The sequence below is a fragment of the Trachinotus anak genome, unplaced genomic scaffold, assembly GCF_046630095.1.
Source record: "Trachinotus anak isolate AG129_WGS33_773 ecotype Australia unplaced genomic scaffold, CSIRO_AGI_Tana_v1 ptg000009l, whole genome shotgun sequence".
NCBI lineage: Eukaryota > Metazoa > Chordata > Actinopteri > Carangiformes > Carangidae > Trachinotus > Trachinotus anak.
This window is the reverse complement of record NW_027273860.1, coordinates 15,127,652-15,150,819: the sequence shown is the minus strand read 5'-3', so window position 1 is coordinate 15,150,819 and position 23,168 is coordinate 15,127,652. Positions and strand designations below refer to the sequence as shown.

Sequence of the window (23,168 nt, the reverse complement as noted above, 5' to 3'; positions counted from 1 at the left end):
TCATCACAGCGACAGCTGGGACAATGGAAAGGTGTAAAGACATGTACATGTGTTCTTTATATTACTGACACATTCTTAATGGCTTCACATATCCAAATCCTATTCTCTCTGTGACACTTGTACACATACTTGTTATTTTTTTAAAATCTTGTCTTACTCTTTGATTGGCTGTATATTTTATGACACCACAACTAGGGCTGTGATTTGATTCATTTTTATGATCTAAGTTAGACATTTAATTCAGGAGTGATTCATTCTTTTTCTTTCTCAGCTTCATGATTTTGAAATCAATTCAAAACAGTAACTGAAGCTGTATATTCATGAACCAGTTTAATCCAATCTGTTGCAACAGAAAAATATTTTCAGTTGTAAGGCTAAAATTGTTACTGAATATTATACCAATGCTTTTTCCAAATAAAGGACACATTTAAAGGGTATTCATGAAATATGTGCTGTGTCACGTTTTGTGTAAATTGTCACATGACCTGTTTACTTCCTGGTTGCACTGTGGCAGAATGGCTGCATCAAATAAAAGCATAGTAAAGATAGGACAAAGATTTTTGGTACGCATCATCTTTAAGGTGTCTAGTATTGATATATGCATTTGCAAATACTCACCGTTGTTCAGTGTGGTCATAGGAGTAAACGCAACAATAGTCACAGTTGGGATAACACAGGAATACACACACACAAAGTTACTGATAAAGTTACCTAAGTTTCTACTCTACGACAATGCTGTCATCCCTCAAAGAGATCCAGCTGCTTCCCTCAGTGATCGTGGTAACGATGGGTCAGGTATGACCCAGCCATTTGCCAGCCAGGCTGGTGAATGGATATGCTGACCTTGTGCAAACATGACAGTGATGTAGTGAGTTCCAGTTTACTCTATGTGACTACCCTTTTTTCAGTTATTGTGAACAGTAACTTGTCACAACAGCCAGACCAAAAACGTTACAGTCACTGTCAACATTGTGGTCATCTGTTCTTCTACTTGCCACATTATCTTCAGGTATATATGTATTCCTGTTGTTTGTTTATATACTCCTTAGTGTGGTTAGTGCTTTCTATATTTGAGTGAACAACTGAGGGTTGGATGCTGGAGACTTAAAAAAAATGTAGCAGTGATATATTTTTAGAATGTGAAACACAGTTTTGATAAACTAAGATGGCTCTGTATACACTGAAGTACTTCACAATCACTTCCATGGAAATTTTAAAAACATTTCTCAGTAAATGTTAAGTCCAGAGTGAAAACATATTCTGGGTTTGTATAAAGTCCAGATTCCTGTAGTCACAGGACATAACTTTGTTATGCAGTGAAATCCATTAGAGCCGCCTCATCATTGTTACACTTTAATCAGCAGGTCGATCACTGAGCCACTTTTCTCTCACACACACAAGAAAGAAAAAAAAAAAAAAAAAAACACAACATGAAAACTTATTACTCTTTCATTTTATTTCTAATGGTCACAACTGCATTATTAGCCATATAAAACCATGGATACAGCTAAGGCTCCTTTACATCTTCAAAATATAGTTACAGTATATTAGTGTGACAGAACCGAGACGTGCTGAGTTATTGCAGAGGAGTCAAGGAAGGATCCTGTCTGCATATTCATGTACCAGTGATGTACCGAGAGAAGCCATCATTGCACTTAAGACCCAGTCCCCAGCTTCACAGAGCTCATGTAAAATCAGTTTTCAACATAATTATCCAAAATTCAAGAACTTTTAATCCCAACACCCAAGAAATATATATCAAATTATGATGGAATTTCCTAAATGGGGAACAATAAAAATTGGATTAGATTATGAAAAAACATTCATTAATAATCATAACTGTTCTTTGCTGTTTGGACCACGTCTTCAAATTTTAGGTAACATGATCAACCATTGAAAAAGAAGTTGAATGCAACCAGGCAATAGTAGTCACAGATGGACCAAGCATGTGACTAGAGCTGAGCTTAGCAACCTCAGCAGCCAATCAGATTTCATTGTGTTCTGTTTCCTTACTGACATCCTCATATTTCATGAACTACAGCCCCACCTAACAAAAACAAAATGGAACTGATACCAACAACTAAAAGTTTTATCTTAAAAAAGAAAAAAAAAAAACACTGCAGAGAAATAAACTCTGAAGTGATCTCCTTTATTAGAGCTTATTATTAATGCATTGAGTGTTTCATCAATAGTCCGTCCATGACTTTGTAGCTTAAGACCCGGTTATATCAGAGAGTGGTACTGAAATTCATTCACTTGTTCTCACAGAAACAATTGTCACTCATTGAAGTGACAGCTGCCATTTGACTGGCTGTTGACCAAGCTGTGTCTCTGTTGTGGAGCAAGGTTACATAAAACTGGATGAAGCAACATGGTTCATGTGATTGCTTCCTTCTTTTTGTATGCTCTGGCTTTCCCTACCCACAACTGTCATTACTTCCACCATGGGTTGGTCATATGTTAGGGTTTATATGTGAAATTTCCCCTCTACAAAAATTCCCCTAATTGCAGAGATTCCATTGAAATGAGCTTTTGTTTGCTGGTGTGACCAGGCCTCAAGTCCACAGCACCCTTGCAGCTCTACCTGATGCAGGACTGTCATAGTACAGATCAGAGTCCTTCATGACGATTGCATGTTCGAATTTGAGTCATTCATTAAACAGGAGGAATGTTCAAACACAGTGACTGGAGCTGAGTGCTGCCTAGCAACAGTCTGTATCCTTACAGCACTACCGTTGCAATACCATAATACTAACAAGCAGCAGTCCAGTTCATATGCAGAAAGATTCTGTGCCATCTTTGATTTAAAATGGGTTTTACTGACTTATATGGAAATATTCCCATGTGCACTAGGCTCAGTTTGGGAGACAGACTTCCTTCTGGTGAGTTCAAAGTTTCAACACTCTGAACACCTGAGGGACTGATATGCTGGCGTTCCCTCCGACAGCCATACAGGACAGTGATATGTAGATAGGATGGTCCTGGATTAGGGTCAGACACAAAAGAACTCTCCTTTCACCAGATTTCAGAGTTGACTCAAGAGGCTTGTCACCTTGCTGCAGTGGGCATTTCAAAACCTTCATGTCAAACAGCTGGTCTGGACTAGCCTCTGAAAAAGTTCATTCAGTTCCTGTGAGCAATGTTTGTCCTGTAGCTCCCTGTAGCCACAGAAGCAGAGAGCAGCTGAGGTTGACTTATTTTTTTAGGCCCTTTATCTTGTATTCACTGCTTAGTTCTTACTTTATTTTGAGATAACCAAGAACGATTTCTGTTTTTCCTACTTTTCAGACTGGTTTTCTGGTTATAATTATCAGGGTTCGTGAATTGAGGCTAACAGTTTACATCGTAAAATATCCAAGTAGCTTTTCCGATCGTTTGGTCTAAAGAAGAGAGAGTCAGGAATGAACAGAGCAGACAGAGGGAGAAGCAAGTATGCCTACATGACATGACATTACGTTGTAATCATATGATAAGAGCTTGATGCCTTGAGGTGGCAAGACAATTAAGGTTTGCCTCCTGGTGTGGGTTGTACTCAGCTTCTATAAGCTGTGGAGAGTTCAACTTTAACAAGAACATACAGGAGCATCACTTGTGCCAGTGCACATCTAGGAAGTATCACCTTGTGTATACATACAGTACACACTTTACTGTAGAGCATGATTCTTCATAGACCACTGTGCTATTTAGTTTCTCTTTCCAGACTAACCTATATTACTGTTGTGAGATATGACTTCCATCTGCAGAGATGACTAAAACAGTATAGTACACTTCCACCTTCACTCACTCATCTCTAGTGTGTGTAAAACACAACCTAGATGTTGGCAATATAAATTACATGTTTTACAATCACACTGAACAAATTAATGATTAGACAGGATACGATTGATCCTTTACATAAAAATACCAAAGAAAACAAGGCTGAGAGTTACAAATGATTAAAAACATTATTTTCTAGATTTAGCTATAACTCCTGTCTTGAGTGCAAAGAATTAATGGACTGGTTTTTTTATCAGAGCAGTGCATTCGTGGCTAAGGTCAGCAGTCAGTTATGAGCCAAACTCAACAGTTTCCTCTGTGATGGGCTTGAACTCGTAGTTTCCTCTCCCGTCCATGTGCAGATAGTACTTCATAACAGAGGGCAAAGAGAACAAGAAGGTTAGAAAAGAACGACTTTTAAAGGTAACAATTTTGCGCCAGTACAAACTACACTGAACAAAAGTTTAAATGCAATGTTGCAAAATTTTTACTCTCACTTTTCATGAGTTGAAATAAAAGATCTAAGACTTTTTTCTGAGCAGACAAAACATACACACACACTTGCAGATATACCATGAGAAGATCCTAAGGCCCATTGTCGTGCCATTCATCTACTGCCATTGCAGCGTGGTCCTCACAATTCCTGAAAGCTTAAATGTCCCAGTTCTTGCATGGCCTCGTATCATTGAACATGTTTGAGATGCTCCAGATCTGTGTGTAGAACAGCATGTTCCACTTCTTGCCAATATCCAGCAACTTCACACAGCCAGTGAAGAAGAGCAGCCCAACAATCAACAACCTGATCAACTCTGTACAAAGGAGATGTGTCACACTGCATGAGGCAAATGTTCACACTAGGTACCGACTGGTTTTCTGAACCAGGACTCTGCCCTCCTAAGAAATGCACATCTGTAGCTCAAGGACTTTTACTGTGATCAGCCAAAGGCATACCTGTGCAGTAATCATACTGTGTAATCAGCATCTTGTTATGTCACACCTGTCAGGTGCTTGGATGATTTCGACGGAGGAGAAATGCTCACTAACACGGCTTTAAACACATTTGTGAGCAAACTTTGAGAGAAAGAATCCTTTTGTGTGCTTAGAAAAAGTCTTAGATCTTTTATTTCAACTCGTGAAACTTGGCAACAAATCCTCATAAACCTCGTCAAATTAAAGCTGTGACTTGGCCCTTTAATGTAGTATCCTTTATTGTATTTCAAATTTAATGTGCTGAAGCACAAAGCCTGAAGAAAAACAATGTGCAACTGTCAAAATTCTTACAGTCTGATCATTTTATAACAGGACTCTGACTTTGTTAAACCTTATAGCTTTCCACATCTTTATCCTGTGTTGTTCTATATACAATGATGAATTTTACTTCAACTGTCAAAACTTTTGTGATACAAATAACAGACTGCAGTGAAAGCAGTGAAGGTGACTGCAGGAATCTGATGATTTCACTTCATCAGGTCCTGAGACTCTAACATTTGGTCCTTACCTCGTGGTGCTTCCACAGAGACTTTCTGTGGGACACTGTGAACAAGGTGATGCCCACCTGTGAAACAAAGAAAACACAACTGTTATTTGATCCATCTCAGATTCAAAACAAGACTACCAGCATCTACAAGATGTGAGTCACCGCAACATCAAATATAATTATTACTGCATTGACCCTGAGATATTCTAATTTTCACAAACCTTTCACAGGTTCTACATGATTGTGTTTGTATATCAACAACTGCACTGTGCACAATAATATTTGATGGACTGCTTTATAGCACTTTGTCAAACAGGTAAGTTTGGCAATTATAGATGGTCTGGAAAGAGAGTTATCTTATCCAGTGAGGGATGGAGGAGTTTAAAGGTTCAGCTTTTAGATAAACAGCCTTTTGCAGGTTGGCATGTTATTGCTCATTTCCTGCATTCCCTTCATGTTTTACATGCACTGTAGATTGTTCTGTAGTGTTTCCAACACACTGAAGTATTTACCAGTTGCTTCTGATGCTTTTTTTCATTGTCAAAATATTATGACTCCCACTATAAAAGCTGGAGGTCAGTAGCCCAGTCAGCTATGTTGGCTAACCTTTTGTTTCAGATAAGTTTGCTTGTTCTGGTGTATTTAACATCCTAACCATGTTAAAGAATGCAGAACTTAACTCTCATACACATTTAATAGCCAGGTCTTGCAGATGTTGAGTGGGTCTGTGATAGCTAAATGTTGTATATTTGAGACATCTAGTGGTCATTAAAATGCATAGCATGTAATGTGGAATACTAATTTGAGTAAAACCAACCTGGACTATTTATCCCAGGACAAAAAATAGCTGACAAAATTAACAGAGCTACGCTGAAATAAAAGACAGACAAACTTTTAAAGAGGATAAAAATCTTCACACTGCCAGTCACTGATATGTCCACATACTGAGTAACTGCAGATATGAGAGTTTGTCTATTCTAAACTCAGTACATGAGCTGGCATTTGTTTATTCCTTACTGACTAAGATAGTTTGTCTGGCGATGGTGTATTCAAGTGTCTTAACATCTGAGTTAAATAAATGTTGTTTTTCAGATACAGGTTTCTCCTGTCTTTGTGTGTATGATGTGTTGTTGTATCATACCGTCCTGCAGTGGCTGTAGATGTAATCCTCCACGTCCACACTCACTGCACTGGTGCACTCATCCAAAATGGCAAACTGGGGCTTATGGTAGAACAGTCTGGCCATCTACAAACATAAACAGAAACATAATAATAATAATAATAATAATAATAATAATAATAATAATGATAAGATTAAGCATTTCGACCTGGTGAAGTAAGGCAGAGGCAGGGTTTGAACCCTCGACCTTTGGACTGGGAAACAAAACCCTACAACTGAGTTACTAGCAAACTCAGTGTTGAGTGCATAAAAAAATAACAATAAGGTTCCTGCAGCTTCACTGCTCAGACCCTTACCTAGAATGCATTATATTCTTAAGTCTCCTATATTTTGATTCTTAATTCAGTGTTTCACACTTCTCCATCTATAATGTTTAGGGCATTTTACAACAAATTCTCTGTCAGTGTTATTATTAACAGATTATTCAGGCTGATTTTTACCTGAAATAATAGAGATTAGTAAGAGAGCAGAAAGTACACTTCTCATCATACATCTAACATTTTGCATGAGTGTAGACAATTTTGCAAATAAATCACATTATGAACACATGCTCAGATTTAAAGCAGTTTACATCAGCTCCACTGAGATTTGAAGTTTCATGTTTCTAGGTCTTATGGTTTTTTCTGCACAAACACTTTTTCAAATTATTATTTATTATTTTTTCAAATAATAATAAAAACTAATAATAATAACAAAGTTATTATACAATGTTGTTTGAAGTTCTAGCAGCTTTACTTCTTTAGGCTTACTGTCCTTAGAAGCTCTTTTTTGGATTTAAGGTTCGTCTCCAATATACAAATACATTATGTATAGTACAAGTACAAGTATTTAGTATTATCTGTTACTAGTTACCACTGTTGGGGCTGAGCTGACTCAATGGTTCACACTCTCACCTCACAGTGACAGTGAACACCCTGGGTTTAAATTAACCAGCTCTCTGTGCGGAGTTTGTATGACTGTGTATGTTTTCTCACACAGTCTTCAGACATGAGGATTCACTCAATCATCAACCCCATTAGCTGTATGTGTGAGTATGAACTGGGTTAGTCTGCCACCACCACCAAAGTGGATGTATTTTCAGTAATCTTAATCAGTCACTGTGTCATGTTTCCAGTACTGCCTGCTGACAGCCAGTGAGTCCTTACAGCCATCCTCTGCTTCTCCCCTCCACTGAGGACGTCCATCCAGTCCTGGACTGAGTCCCAGCTGCCCTCCCTGTCCAGGATGTGACCCAGCTGAACATTGTCCAGGTAGTCCTTCAATACCTGGACACACACAGACAAGATAATGGGTGTAATTAGAAACACACACACACACACACACACACACACACACACACACACACACACACACACACACACACACAGCAATAGAGGTCAAAGTGTGAAGTGTGTGGGAATGTGTTGTGTCTACCTGATCGGAGATGCCTTTCCTCCTCTGTCCTTCACAGGTGTCAGGGTAAATGACCTGGTCCCTCAGAGAACCCAGAGTCATGTAGGGTCTCTGGACAAACACAACACAGTCAGAAAACTCGACTTCGACTCCCATAGTAAGAAGGTTGCATTAATTCTTCGTATTTTAACATTTTTGTTTTTAAACTTTATATATTATTGATGTATTTATTTTGTTTTGTGGCTATATGTTTAGATATTAAATTTAGTTCAACTGTAAAACTGGCAACCATGTTTGATTTTATTGCATTTGAACTTCCACCTAAACATCACAATGTCATGTACTGTTACAGTATCTGTCTTGGTGTTAAGAATCTGCCTTGTCAAGCTAAATTTGCCTGAGCATAGACCACGTTGCTGCTAAAAGCTACAGCTGGAACAAAGGTGTTAGTGAAGAAAACATGGACTACAGAGGATTTTTACCTGTGGAACATAGAAGAGCTTCCCTCTCTCAGGTTTTGTCAGCTGTCCTCCAAACAGGGGCCACAGCTTTAAAAAAAAAAAAAAAAAAGTATAATTGCTTTATATTTATGTACAATGTGTGTATATTACTTTACTGAGCAAACTGATTTAACTTTGATTTCCAATTTCCAGTGAGCTACAATTAACTGGTCTCTGACCTCTCCCAGCACTCTGAACAGAGAGCTCTTTCCACAGCCGTTTGGTCCACACACAAGAACATTGGTGCCAGACCGTACCTGCAGCGGATGGAGAAACAATGACATGTGAAACAACATGACAGAGAAGCAACTGAACTCATACGTGCAAAATCAAGCTTATACAGTGGCAAGAAAAAGTGTCTTTGGCTGTGTCTTTGTTGAACACAGCCATTAAATAAAAAGCCATTAAAAACTAAGTAAACTCTTGGATCTAATAACTGGCCGAGCCTCCTTCGGCAGCAATACCCTCAAACTAACTCCTCAAGTAGCTGCTGATCAGACCTGTTCAATGTTCAGGAGGAGGTTTGGACCATTCTTCTTACAGAGATGCTTCAGCTCTGACATATTCTCAGGTTATCTGTGTGAGCGGCTCTCTTCAGTTCATTCCACAGCAACTCTACTGCGTTAAGGTCTGGGCTCTGACTGGCCCACTCCAGAAGGTGGATTTTCTTTGTCTTAAGGCAGTCTATAGTAGTTTATTTTGATGTTTAGGGTCATTGTCCTGCTGCATCACCAGCTTCTACTGAGCTTCAGCAGGTGGAAAGCCACCCTGACAGTATCCTGGAAGAGAACTTGATAAACTTCCCTTGATGATGCCTTTCAGTTTTATGCAAAACAATAATTCTTCATCCTAAATCTTTTGAGATCTCTCTTTTGGCATGTTTCACATCAGCAGATGTTTCTAGTAAAGCAAACTCAAAATGAGTGTTTTTTTATAAGTCAAAGTGTCTCCAACCCACACCTTCAAACTCATTTCACTGACTGGACTCCAGGTTTGATCATTCCTGTGTCCTGTGTTATTAGTTAAAACAGACTTTTATTAGTTCATATTTTAACTTAGATGAAGAGCTGACCATACTTTAAATCCAAATTTATACATAAATGCAGGTAATTCCAAAGGGTTCACTTTCTTGCCACTGTACCTTCATGATAAAAAACTAAACCAAATTTCTAACAAATTCATTCACTCCAATCATTAATCAATGATGAGAGCTTTACCTCAAATGTGAGGTCTTTTATCAGGATGTCTCCATTGGGTGTTGCTAGTGGGGTATGGTCAAATCTGCAAAATAAAAGTAAATAAACCTGAGTTCAGAAAAAGGGAGAAAAAGAGAAAATGTTGTTATATTCAAGTGCCAAAAAAAAGACACTTACTTGATGATGTTATCTTTGTTGATAATTTGACCACTTCCAGGCACCAGTATGAGTTTATCTGCTGTGTCTGATTCTGAGGTGAATGGAAGAAACCAAAAATCAGTAAAGAGCTCCAGTTATCCGAGATGAAAACTCATCTCGATAACATATGTCTTTGTGATAAGGAGTATGTATGTGTACCCTTTTCCTGCTGGGAGACCATGGTGCGCTCGTATTTCCCAGCATTCAGCTCTTTTAGGACTTTCATAAGTTCAGTGATACGAGCCGTGAATCTGTGGCAACATGCAAACGTCAGATTTTAATTCAATTTATAGGGGATGATATCAAGAGAATGACAGCAGTCAACAAAAGGTTGTCTTGTTTATTTAACAGTTACAAAGCACAATACATTTATCTGACTACATATCTAGTCCCTGAGATTATTTCTTCATGTTCACCTCTTTAGTACTATATACTCACCCTGAGAGGCGGGTCATCTCTCGGCCGGCGAGTACAATCCTGCCCAGGGCCTGGGACATTCTCAGGAGCATCCTCCCACTCTGGTAGTAGTCCTGCAGGCCACACAGATCCAGTCACATCACTAAAACCTCACAGCTGCACAGCACTTTCAACCCAAGCTTTATTGTGTTCCGGTGGTTCTTTATTGAAAGACGGTGTCATAGAATAAGAAACATTTAATATTGTCAAGAAGCTACCTTGTCGCTGTGTACAGCTGTATGTGTGGACTGGTTTGAAAGATTTGTGGTACACATACAAGGCCAGGCCTCCATACGTTTCCACTCATCTCAATACAGTACAAAAATCAACTTGTAGATACTAAAATCCACCCGATCAAAAACTGTACAGCTTTACACAAAAGATGTACTTCTATTTTTAAGTTTCAAGTTCAAATTTGCAACAAATAACCATGTGACTCTACATTATCTTACATACTTATCTGACAGGAAGTTATGTGTGTGTGTGTGTGTGTGGCCATGTTTCACTATATTTGTGGCGTTCAAAAACGAGGAGAAAAACCAGATGTGGGACCCCACAAGTTCAAATGTCTGTTTGAGGGTTAAAACTTGGTTTTAGGGTTAGGCCTTCAGTCAGGGTTAGGGCAAGGGGCTATGTCAATAACAGGTCCCCACAAATATCATGAAACAAGTGTGTGTGTGTGTGTGTGTGTGTGTGTGTGTGTGTGTGTGTGTGTGTGCATGCTTTTTCTCTGACCTCCAGCAGCTCAGAGTGTGTGCTGTGCAGGTGTCGGGGATGGGACAGGTTTAGGAATGGCCGGCTAACCACCAGGTAGCCCACCACAGTGGCCAGGTCTGGAGAGGAGCAGCATGTGGACACAAAGAACAGAGAATGAAGACATGTAACAACTCGGATTTATGAGTAGATTTTTATTTTTTTTTTTTTTTAAATGCCAAGAATTGTTATCAGTATTGGCAGTGATTTCTGTGCTTCATATTAACACATTATGTATAATTCCAATATTTTTTGGATTTATGGGGCCTGCTCTGAAATTTAATGGGAAAACCCATCATGTAACTTAATGGCTATGTAGAAAAAATTTTTATTTATATGTTTACTTTTCACTTTTCTTTTCTCATTCTTTTGTCTTGACACTGTATGAAATTAGCTAAATATGAATGACTGTAAAGGCAAGTCATGTTTTTTCCTTACAACTTACATTTGGCACAATGAGGAAAATTTATACATTTCAAGGATATGACCTAAATATTGTTAATCTAAATAAGAAATATATCTACTTACACTTGGCAATTATGCTGTCCACAAACCCCATGGAGAAGCGAAAGAAGATGAAGTTATGCAAGTGGTCCACCTGGAAGACAAAAATAACTATGTTTACATTCTGAAGTTAGGAAAACACACCGTGATGAACTTTGTTTACACTGTGTAGAATAAATGTGGGTATCATTTCCAAATACATCTACCTCCATATTAATGTTTTTTTATTAAGCATCTGTTCCTTTCAGAATAAAAAGGTAAAATGAACCTGATTTTTCTCTGTACAACACACTGCTGTTTCACTGCCAAACTGTTACCCACCAGTTTCTTGAATGTGGTGTGGATGGTCTGTTTTTCCCTCATGTTCCCGTTGTAGAAGGCAATCTCCTCACTAAAGAGAAAGAAAACAAATCCACATATTGTAGCGAACAGAGTCACAGTAACAGAAACACAAATTTCTGAACAGTTGCAGGTGTGTTTACCTGTTGGTGATGAGGCGGGAGTTGACGTAGCGGTACTCTCCCTCGTAGCGCTGCTCTGTGACTGTCATCTTGCCTATTGGCCTCCTCAATCTGGTCAGGAATAGACCTGAGATCAGCAGGTAGGCCATCATGATGGCTGGGCCCTGGGTAGGTGAACACAATGATGTCACTTCCTGTTTGGCACTCAGACTGTAGGATGTGTGTAGTAAAGGCCATGATCACACAGACACATTTTCTCTCCAGATTCAGGGGAGTTTAAAGTTTAAAAAAAAGAAAGAAAAGAAGACATAGGTTCACTCATTGTTACAGCACCAATCAGAGGCCACAAATTCTACCGAGCTAACTCACTCACTGCTGTTGTTTCTGAGTTGTCAACTTTTAAAACACTAACAGGAAGAGCTGTTTGCATTGTAACAAAATGAGTGTACCTTTCACAACCAGGAAAACATATGGTATACAACAAAACTGGGTTCACCTCTGTACAATATCACTACAGTGTTAAATGATTCAAAACTGTGTCATCTACAATAATTGTTTTATTTTTATATTGAAGTGAAGGGTATTTGATCTTATGTATATTTGTATAATCTTCAGTATAAAAATAAACAGGCTGGATGGACTACACTGAAACTAAAGGCCCCAAATTACAATTCTAACCTCAGTGCAACTCAAGTGAGTACAACTGACGACTGACAGAAAAATCTGTTTAACTGCAACAAGTTTGATCTAACCTGTGATTTCTAATTAAGGCTAACTGCATGAACAAGGTTGTAAACTAACCTATGAAGCACAGCTTTCTCAAATTTGGCCTGAGTTCATTTGTGTCTAATGCAACGTGGCTCCACATGGTGTGGAAGACTTTGTGAACAAATTGCCCTTTTAACACTTAAATTCTGCAGGATGAGACTGAAACACAAATTTCCAGTTTTTTGATGACAGTGCAAAAGGGGAAAAAAATGTGATATTTTACATGTTTTGAATGTAATTATGGGGAAGTTTTTGTAAAATGAAAATTTGGACCCTTATGTCTTAGTATTGTTCTTATTAAAGTAGGTATGGTACATTTCTTATTTGTATTTCCACAGGTTGAGGAAACTATGCAGAAGAAGATGCAGCTGGAGATAATCTGCTTACCTGAGCACCGATGGCACTTGTCAGCTTGAAGATGTACAGACCGATATCCAACAGAGGCTGCAGGACAGACAGAGGGCAGACAGATTAATTAATAAATAACAGAACTGTTCAAATTCACTTTGGCATCTATTGCTCATAATATAACTCCAAAGAGAAGAGCCTGATATTTGTCCACTTCAAAGGGAAGTGGACAAATATCAGGCAGCAGTGATCTTGGGCCAGAAAAAACTCCTGAGCTAAAATGGCAGTTTTGTGCTTTGCCTTATTCTAATGGTGGCTGAACCGCTATTATCAAAGACAGCAGGAGACACAGGCATCTGTACTGTAGCATCACGATGTATGGGCTGAACAGTCTAATGTATCTGTGACTCAAAACCATGCAGGCCTGGTGCGGCAGGCCTGGTGCAATGCCCCAACAGCAGGAATGTGCGTGCAATGGCCGTATGTAACCTCTAACTCATACCCAATGAGGATGTTTACATATCCATGTTTACATATGTTGAAATACAACACACCTCGCCTGCCCTGTCTGACTGACATTTGTCAGTGATGGACTGTGGATATAGGTCTTTCAAACATTAACAACACAAAAACCTAGTGTCTGTAGAGGACTTTATTTTTATTGGTGCACTCTTGAACTGCACCTCTGCTGGACCTCTATAGCAGGGCTGCAGGGTCCACTGCTGAGGCTGTCATATGTGATGCAGGAGGACTGAGTCATGAATAAGGGGTAATCTTACTGGCACACAGATCAAGTGAAGATGCTCATTTAATTCTATGACAAACACTTGCACTCAGATCATTCACTGTGTATAGAAGAAGACTGCAGAACATCTCTCACAGTACAGTACCTTGCTGAGGTTGGAGTAAAGATCCACCACACTGTTGCAGAATTTCTCCACATCTTGTGTCAGCAGCTGGTCTGCGTTGGCTATCCGGTTGTCCAAGTTTCCCATTTTGTAGTACGTGTAACCTCTGAAGAGCGAAAACACAGGATGAGGACTTACACAGAACATGTGGTGGGATGGTTATATATGCTGTTGTACTGGATCTGTGGTTTGTAGATGACATTGCTGCTTTGGGCTTTCTCTACAACATGACCTCTGGTGTTACATCACTAGTTATCATCACAAAGGTTAGTGGTTAAAAGTTGATAAGGTGCATTGCTCACTTCACAGGTCTGATCATATTCACCTTATACATTCCTGGTGTCTGGCCATTCATTAAGTACTGACACTGGCACTGGATTACAGGAGTCAGGTGGGAAGACTCGGCTCAAAGCTTATTATGGTCCACATGTTTTCTCATTATAGAGGTCATATCATTATTTTGCCAAATGGTTGGAGAACATACATGTGTACCAACTGATCATGATGGTCAGAGTTAAGAAGTGCCTGCTGTATAATATCCACAAGCAAGATTTGGTTTTCAACATCTTTTATGTAACATTGATCTGGTTTGATTCTGATGGGTCGATTTGTTTTTCCTCTTTGTGTAATAGTTTATATTGTTCAGTGCTGGCTTGTCTTCGAGGTCAACCCGCTTCTTTTCTATCAGTTGTCCAAGTCTTACACGGAAAGTAAGACTGAGGCTGCAGCTAATTATTTTGCTTATCTATTAATCTTTATTGAGTGATTGATTGATTTCTTTAATAATCAATTATAATAAGTCAAAAAAAAAAATGCTTAGAAAATCCACCACAATTTCCTAGAGGTACTCATGTTGTCCAACTAAAGATTTTCAATTCTTAACAATGGAAAACCAAGAAAGTGAAATATAACTGTCACATTTGAGAAGCTGTTTTTGTTTGATAAACAGTGTTAAAGATAAAATGACTGTCAGAAGATCCCACATGATGGGACGGCAGCTAAAGTTAGGTTGAAGTACTCACTGAAGGTACTGGTCGTACAAGTGCTTTGTGAGCCTCTCACGACACCTCAGCTTCAGCTCATTTAGGCCCAACTTCAGGAAGTTGTTCACCAAGGCAATCTGCAATACACAGTCACACATAAAACACATGTATCCATCTCTCACTATCTTCAGTACAGCAGAACAAATTGTCATGCAGATGTTTTGCTTTGATTTTCAAACAGAAGCATAGGATAGGGAGGAAATAAAAACATGCACAAGCAGAATGGTTAGTATGATTTTACAAGAGCAATGCAAAGTCACAACTTAAACACTCAGGCTGGAGATAATCGTTTTTTCTTATTGTCAACAAAACGATAATTAAAGAATCCTACTGACAAGTATTGTGTGTGTCTTTGTGTATAAAGTTCGATATATCTTACTCTTCTGTGCTATCAGTGACCTACACTGTTGCACTTAGTGGCATGTTCCTTCATCACCATGAACACACACACTATGACCAAACAACACACACACCTACACCGTCCTGCTGCTCCAAATACTAAATCCACCAAACGTGGATTAATCTGCCAATGAAAATAGATTCAACAAATTCTTGTTTGAATAACATTAGCTATAATGTACAGTGATCGGCTGTTTTCATAAAGTACTGGTCCGTTGAAAAAATGAAACTGTTTATTTATGTGCCATTTTTAAAGAATAACATCTACAGAAGGAATCAAAGGACTTGACACTGGAGGTCCCAGACAGGGTGGAGAAGTCAGGAAATATAGTGAGATGAACTAACAAAGTGTTGCTTTTTGTCTTTTCATTGGATTTGTTAACAATAAGAAATACAGAATATTGCCAGCCATTTAACAATGAGGTAATTTGCATAGCAGCGACAGACATATTAGCTCAAAAGAATGATTGATGGTAGTATTTTTAAGTGCATGAAATGATTCAATGAAAATAATTATTACTAGAATATTAGCAACTACACAGTAGAAGACAGAAATGTCTGTGTTTGTCATATCAGGTCTCCTCTGTACACTTTTCAGAACAGGAAACTGCTCAAAACTATGTGCAGGAGAATATGATACTAAATTATAGATTTTACAAAATACTACATATGTAACAATTAAGATCACACTTAAAAGTGCTTCAAAAAGGACAAGTTAACAAAAAACACACTTACAAGTGGCATGAATTTGATAAAGCTGAACAAGAAGATCTTGAAATCTTTTGTCGAGCGACCGATAATTGCACTGCAAACCACAACATGCAAAAAGATGAGCAAAAATTGCCAACAGGTTCAGTAGGACAAATACTGAGGCTCAATTAATTTCATTTCATTTTCCTGTGGAACCAATTTAATCGTCCTGAACAGCTAAAAAAGAAAACACAAGAACAATTTCTGCTTCAAGTTGGAGAACAGTACGAAATATTTTACTAAGATGAATCAGACAGTAACAGTGGAGGCCTGATGTAGATAATACAAGGAATACCATTCAATTTATGCTCCTCTATTTTTTGGAACCAAGTTTTTATTTCATTTTATTTCATCAGTATTAACTTTATGATGTGTACTGTATGATCCAATACAATCAGCAGTTTTATTCATGTGAAATCAGTTACAAATTCTTTACTGGCTTCAATGTTCCCCAATGAACCAGAAAACAACAACTTACTTGACTCTCCTTTTACTTTAAATGAAGTATATGATGCACTTAAACTGATGAATTCTGGCAAATCACCAGGTCTGGAGGGCATCTTTCCAGAGCCTGCTAACGTGTTCATGAAGAAGATTGCGTTTACAGAGTTCATCATCAACTCAATCAACGCCTTTAAAAATCACCATATGCAGCATTAACTTAGTCTTAATTATATAGTTTGTGTTCATTATATCGATATCATTAAATCAGACTTCAGAATGAACCCGTTTGAATGAGTGGTTCTTACATGAGGCCCAATGTGTGTATGCAGACTACTGATCGTAATCAATAACTGTAACCTCCACAATAATATGCATAAGGAATTTTCAGTTAACAGTGTCGCTTTTAATTTGCTTGTTACACAACTTATCTGTTTTATGCATATTCAAATAAATGTTACTGTTACACAACTGTTCTATAAATTCATATGGATAATTTATTGAGGGTCAGCAGCACTGATTCAAATTTACAGCTTTGAATTGATGAATTCAACAGACATTGACCTGTGAATTTGACGTTCAAGCTAATAGTTGGAATGACATACTGTTTTATTCTGCCACAGTATGTAACAGACACCAGGTTTCCTCCCATTACAAAACTATATTTAATTATTTTTATTTTTGCCCTGCTCTCAGTTGTCTCATTATTTAGTTTATTCCCGACACATGTTTTGCTGTTAAAGAAATATAATTTCTTTAAATATAATAACGGAAATTGAATGGAATTCCATGTGAAGATGTTTCCTAGTTAATATGTGCCAACAGTATTAATTTTACCACCTGCTCAAACCCTCAGGTCAGAGTTATGGCTGGGAAGGAAATGTGGACCTCAGACAGTAAGGGATGAAAAAGCACAACAAAGCAAGATGTGACAAACACAGTGTTAATGGTTTAAAGCTTGGGTTTCCACCTCTATGAGACCATATGTTGGACAGTTACCCCTGGTATGACTGATATGTAGGAAAAAAAGTGCCTCTTGAATAGACTGATGTCTCTGCTTATAATACCGCTGTGGAAAATCAAAACAAAGTCATCAGTTCCTGCACAGAATCAAACAGCAATGCATGATGAAACAGTCCACAGCAATCCTACTATAGAAAAAGAGCAGAACATGTCCGTTTAAGCCGCACTGGTTTAAGGTTTTGAAACGCTTTATACTGTGACTGCATCAGATCTGTCTCTTTTAGAAACGGGATATCACTTTGTATGGATGTTGTGCTAACAGCAACAGCAGATGTTGCTGATCTGCCCTGTATGAACTGCAGAAACCTGGCAACAGGATCCGGACTTGCATCATAGTGTCATGGAAAGTGAAGTCTACCAATGACCACAATTTCTCGAATCTGACTCTAGTCCAGATTCATTTCACTCAGCACAGTGAAAAAATAAATTGCAACTGTTGTGTGTAGCTTGTAAAGATACAACATTTTATGAATCTAGCTTCTTGAGTTAATTGTGTTAATAACTTTTTTTTTTAAATTTGATTATTTTATTATATTTCAACACTGCTGCATGATCTTCATTAACGCCCTCCTGACTCAGTTTTCCTTTTGCTGTGAGGGAGAACAGTGTTTGCTCCTCACTGCTGTACTGCAGCTGCAGCAGCCATGGAAGCTAAAGTTAAAAACAATGCAGTGGAAATCATATTAATTCTACATAATGCACTTAACATTACCTACAGGCCAACTCACTGTTGCACTGCCACAGGTAACAGAATACAGTTATCAAACATGTTTATCCTATGTGAACCAATCTCTAAGTTGCAGCTTTTGATTTTTATGGACCTGGAGTGACTTGACAGATAACATTAGATGTGTTGCTGTGAAAACTGTAGACAGTAAAGCTCTGTGGTTTGTCCTGAGGAATGAGGGCATTGTTTTCAGTAAGAAATACATTTTTCAAGTCACTTCAGTATCTCAGTAGAAGTTTTATTCACCTCCATTCTACTGTGGCGGTGCGACGACTTTCAGGGATGGAAAATATAAAACACTGCACACAAACAATATTTGAATGGCTATACTGCAGTTTTGTTTTATTACCAGCTGCAACAGTGTGTGGCTGGTATTGTTATCACCTTGTGAGTGTGTGTATGTGTGTGTGTGATCATTGAAAATGAGTACTTTTTGTCTGTCTGTAGACACATCTTTGTCAGCGTTATAGCGCACAATCGCGCAAGATGCTGTCACAATACTACAGGTATGGAGTTGAGATGGGTGTGGTCTGATACATTTGCACTGAGTAGTTATGTAATAATGTAGAAATGACTACTCACGAGTCAGTTGATAGGCATGGCAGCTGGTTTGATCCTGTTACATCATGGTCTGTAGTTTTGTTTTGGGCTGAACTGACACTTTAAAATCATAGTCAATGTTTTGTTTTACATCCAGTGTGCTGGAGTTCTGAGTCTGTCAATGCCCTAATACTGTGTGGACATAAAGCACCAACAGGGTTGTCATGGCTGCTACATGATAGAAGTATAAAACCCACAATATCCTTATAGAGTCATGAAAAGAAATGCAATCATCTAGGCAGAATCTGACCTTTCAATCATGGTGCCGTTCTGGATCATCCACACGTCACAGTAGGTCCTGGCCACCAACATGGCAGCGATAAGGATAAGGTAGCCAGTCTGCAGTAATGACAACAACCACAGAGAAGAGTTACCACAGCCTGTAACACACTGCCCATCATAAAGTCCCTTATCATCCTGCCCTTGACTCTGCTCATATCTACTGAACTGATCGGATAAGACTGAAGAGAACCAGAGAGGCCATGTGACTGTGACCTTGGATTATGGAGCTGATGTATCTGTGTCAAAGGGCTCTTCTCTCTGTGTCAAAGGGCTCATCTGTCTGTACAGCCACAATGAACTTCCAGATGTCCAACTCTTGGTTGCCAAACTACATGTTTTTACCAAGATAGAATAAAAAGTTTAAATATTTTATAATAATCTGCCTTAGCTGGATCTTCAATGTGGACTTTCTGAACTTGCACAAACTGGATACAGGACAGATGGAATTTTAACACTGCTCAGTAACGTAAGAAAACTTCATCTGACACCACCTGCTCCATGTTGGGGTTCATCTGACATCCTAGGAGAAGTATAAACCCTGTTAGGTTCAAACTTTCTCACATGAAAAAATGTAATGCCTGTCCATGCAAAAACTAAAATTATGCATGCCCAAGATTTACAGCAGACTTTCTACTTTTGCTAAAAGCTTCTAACTACATTTAAAACTGCTCACACTCAAATTTCAACAGATAAAGTGAACTGGGAGGACATTTGATGATTTTATTCTTGCAACCAAAACCAGACCCTTTAATAAACCAGTGTATTTTTAATAACCTGATAAATCCACTGGGTTGATCATCGACTAGATTCACTTATCACAGATATTCAAATGTTTGAAAAGGACCAATTTTTTTAGGCTGTAGTTTTACATAGTGGACAAATGAGAATATTCACAGGCTTTACATAGTTGAGTGTTACTTATGTATATTTTGTTGCTGTTTATATTCATTTCTCATACAAATTTCAAAGTTCAAATTATAATTACTGTTTAAATCTTAATCAAAGAGTTTTGTTCATGTGTATTTATGTCAATGACAATATGTTCAGCCAACAAATATCATGTACCAAACTACAGAGGGAGAAAAGGGCAAACTCTGGAAAAATCTTCTTTCACAGTAAAGCCAGAGATTAGCAGACATACACTCACTCAGCACTTTATAAGGAACACAAAACTAACACTGGGTAGGTCCTCACTTTGCTCTCAAACAGCCTCTGGTCTTCACAAGGTTGCTGGGAACTTTCCTTTCCTTTTAAGTTTTTCCAGTCTTCATCTGTCCAGTGTTGGTGAGCCTGTGTCCACCGCAGCCTCAGGTTTCTGTTCTTGGCTGACAGAAGTGGAACCTGACATGGTCTTCTGTTGTTGTAGCTCAACCACCTAAAGGTTGGGTGTATTATTCTTCTAAAATCCTTTTCTGCTCATGACAGTTGTAAAGAGAGATTATCTGAGTTACAGTAGCCTTTCACCTCCAACCAAGCTGGCTGTTCTCCTCTGACCTCTCTCATCAACAAGGTGTTTCTGTCCACAGAGCTGCTGCTCATTGGATGTTTTTTTATTTTGGGCTCCATTCTGAGTAAAAGGTCTAGAGACTGTTGTGTGTGAAAATCCCAGGAGATCAGCAGGTTCAGAGATACTCGGAGCAATTCATGATGCACTAGCACTCATACCACAGTCAAAGTCAATACACTGCTGCCACACGATTGGCTCATTGGATACTTGCTTTACTAAGCAGGTGTTCCTAATAAAGTGCTCGGTGAGTGTATAGTATACTCTGAGGCAATTACACACTTTCGAATAAATCACTTTATGTATTAGACAGGTTTAAAATTTTGAGCTTTAGAAACTAGATGTGTGTATACACAGGACGTGTGTCAGTCATGTTTCTCAGTTGTCAGATTGTGTGTTTGGCTATCAACACTGCCAAAATGTAGGTGACATACACAACTCAAATGCTGTGTGTAGATCGAGACGAAGCATTAAAGCTGTTGCTGTTCTGCTAACGTGCTGCTCACACTACACCTCCTATGAAGATATGGTATAAGACCAGATTACACTCAGCTTTAAACGATAATAATAATTTCTGTCTGATGGTTTTTCCAAAAAAAAAAAAAAAATTCAATTCAATTCAGTTTAATTATCTCATTTAAATAGACATCTATTCCATCTCCTTTATTACCCCTGAGATCTCCCTAGTCGGCCTTACTTTCCTACACTAATGAGGTGTAAGTACCGCTTTAGACATCTGGATGACTGCTGTAAAAATAAACAACATGGCTGAGAATATACCAGCCTATCAGCAATTCATACCTCCTTGCAGAAAACTCTAGGTACCATGATCCGCAGAATGCGCATGATTCGGAGGAAGAAAACCTTGTCCACTGCTGCACGATCTTTTCTGCCATCTTTCTATATGAAAAGACACAACGGAGGTGGTACTTGATTCTACTCCACAGAATATTCTACCTGTTTTACAGAAACTTGAGAGACTTTCAGACACTCAATCATGAAAATAAGACTTACATACCTCAACGTTGAGCACAAGATCCGAGCCTCCTTTTCTACTGCAAAGAAATAACAATCAGATCAGACAGGTAACAGTGCTGAATTTAAGACATGAGAAGATGAGAAAGTTCAAACAGTAGAAACAGAACATCCCTTCCTTCAAGTACGACTGAGTAAAATGTCCTTTTGATTATCATATCAATTCACATTCAACATATAACTGTGTGTATAGTTATCTTTTAGTGGAGTCATCAATCAGGGATACATTTAAATTTCATAATGCAAAAGCAACACCTTTAATATCCTTTAATATCTATACTTGCACTGGAGTATTGTGGACAATACTGCAAATAAACTTAATTGTAATATTGGTTTTTGCATCAATGTGGTGAAGGTTCTTGATTTGTCAGATATTTAGTTTGCTGGATTAATTAAAAACAGACATTTCTATGTGGTTATTCGATCTATAAACAGTTTTAATGTTATTCTCTAATGACTCCTCTTGAGACTCACAATCATCCTAAGAGTATGTGATGTTTCTTATCCAGCTAAATCCCCATGACGACCAGTTACAGTAATATTAATGTATTTTTTATTAATGAATATGTTTTTTTTTTGTAGATTTCAGCCTAAAAGACATTTCCTGGCAGTGAAGATTTTAAATGACAATGCGGAAAATAGTTTATCGTAATGACAGTGTCGATTCCCATAACAAATCTTTCTCAAAGCTAACGGCAGACAGCTACACTTCAACTGATCATCTTTAAAACGGCTCATACTTTTCCCGAGCGAGAGAGACGCTTAAAGTTACACACATCGGCCATTTTCTTGCAGCACAAAGAGAGTCGTTGTTCGGGGAGTGTGCAGGGGTTTTAGCTGATCGGGGAAATGCCCCAACAGGAGCAGCAGGTCGCTGTCACCTGTCACAACTGGGAGGTAGCAGCTGCTAATTAGCATCTTAACAGCCGCCACAGCCTCACCTGAAAACCTCAGCTTTTCAGTGCTTTGCAATGAAACCTTTACACTCTGTACTGCCGCCAACTTACCCGTTCTGTTTGGCCGCCCGTCGTCTGTGTTTCAGCAGGTATAAAACCAGCAAAACGCCGCCTGCTATGGAGGAGTTTTTCGCAGTCAGATATCTACTGAAGGCCGCCATGTCTCTGACACAACGACCGGTTCGGCTTAGCTCCAGTTAGACGGTTCAACAATGGCATTCTGGGAGTCGAGTTCTTCTTCTCCGCCTTTTTTTGTGCACAACAGAGCATATCTCCCCCAAGTGGACCGGAAGCAGTATTCTCCTCTGTAAGCTGAGCTCAGTGTAACTGGTGTTGCAATGTAATAGCCCACAACTAAGGCAAAGGCTGCAGCCTAGTGTGTTTGCACAGACAATATAGTTGACTGCAATTATTATTTAAATTTCATCAATTACGCTTCCATCTTTATAACTAATAACAATGACTAATCACTAATAATAAAACCCCCAATGGCCGTCATATTCATCTCAAC

General features: G+C 38.6%; 1 protein-coding gene across 3 annotated transcripts; it reads right to left on the bottom strand.

The window, feature by feature from the left end:
* Nucleotides 1–1,438: 1,438 nt before the first annotated feature.
* abcd3a (ATP-binding cassette, sub-family D (ALD), member 3a) lies at nucleotides 1,439–22,880 on the bottom strand. Of its 3 annotated transcripts, none has more exons than XM_071485545.1 (23): nucleotides 22,709–22,880; nucleotides 21,685–21,721; nucleotides 21,468–21,566; nucleotides 19,131–19,219; nucleotides 17,530–17,599; nucleotides 14,920–15,017; nucleotides 13,880–14,003; nucleotides 13,029–13,085; nucleotides 11,895–12,037; nucleotides 11,734–11,803; nucleotides 11,437–11,506; nucleotides 10,891–10,988; nucleotides 10,138–10,229; nucleotides 9,859–9,950; nucleotides 9,679–9,751; nucleotides 9,523–9,586; nucleotides 8,485–8,562; nucleotides 8,288–8,353; nucleotides 7,827–7,916; nucleotides 7,559–7,678; nucleotides 6,375–6,479; nucleotides 5,255–5,311; nucleotides 1,439–4,124 (listed from the first exon to the last, which is right to left on the bottom strand). In XM_071485545.1, exons 1-23 carry the CDS (start codon nucleotides 22,816–22,818, stop codon nucleotides 4,047–4,049), a joined length of 1,980 nt encoding a protein of 659 aa, XP_071341646.1. In that variant the 5' UTR covers nucleotides 22,819–22,880; the 3' UTR covers nucleotides 1,439–4,046. The 3 variants fall into 3 exon arrangements, with proteins under 3 accessions (XP_071341646.1, XP_071341647.1, XP_071341645.1); XM_071485546.1 differs by lacking the exon at nucleotides 17,530–17,599 and adding an exon at nucleotides 16,075–16,144 and having other exon boundaries at nucleotides 21,685–21,718; nucleotides 22,709–22,872; XM_071485544.1 differs by lacking the exon at nucleotides 17,530–17,599 and adding an exon at nucleotides 16,075–16,144 and having other exon boundaries at nucleotides 22,709–22,871.
* Nucleotides 22,881–23,168: the final 288 nt, after the last annotated feature.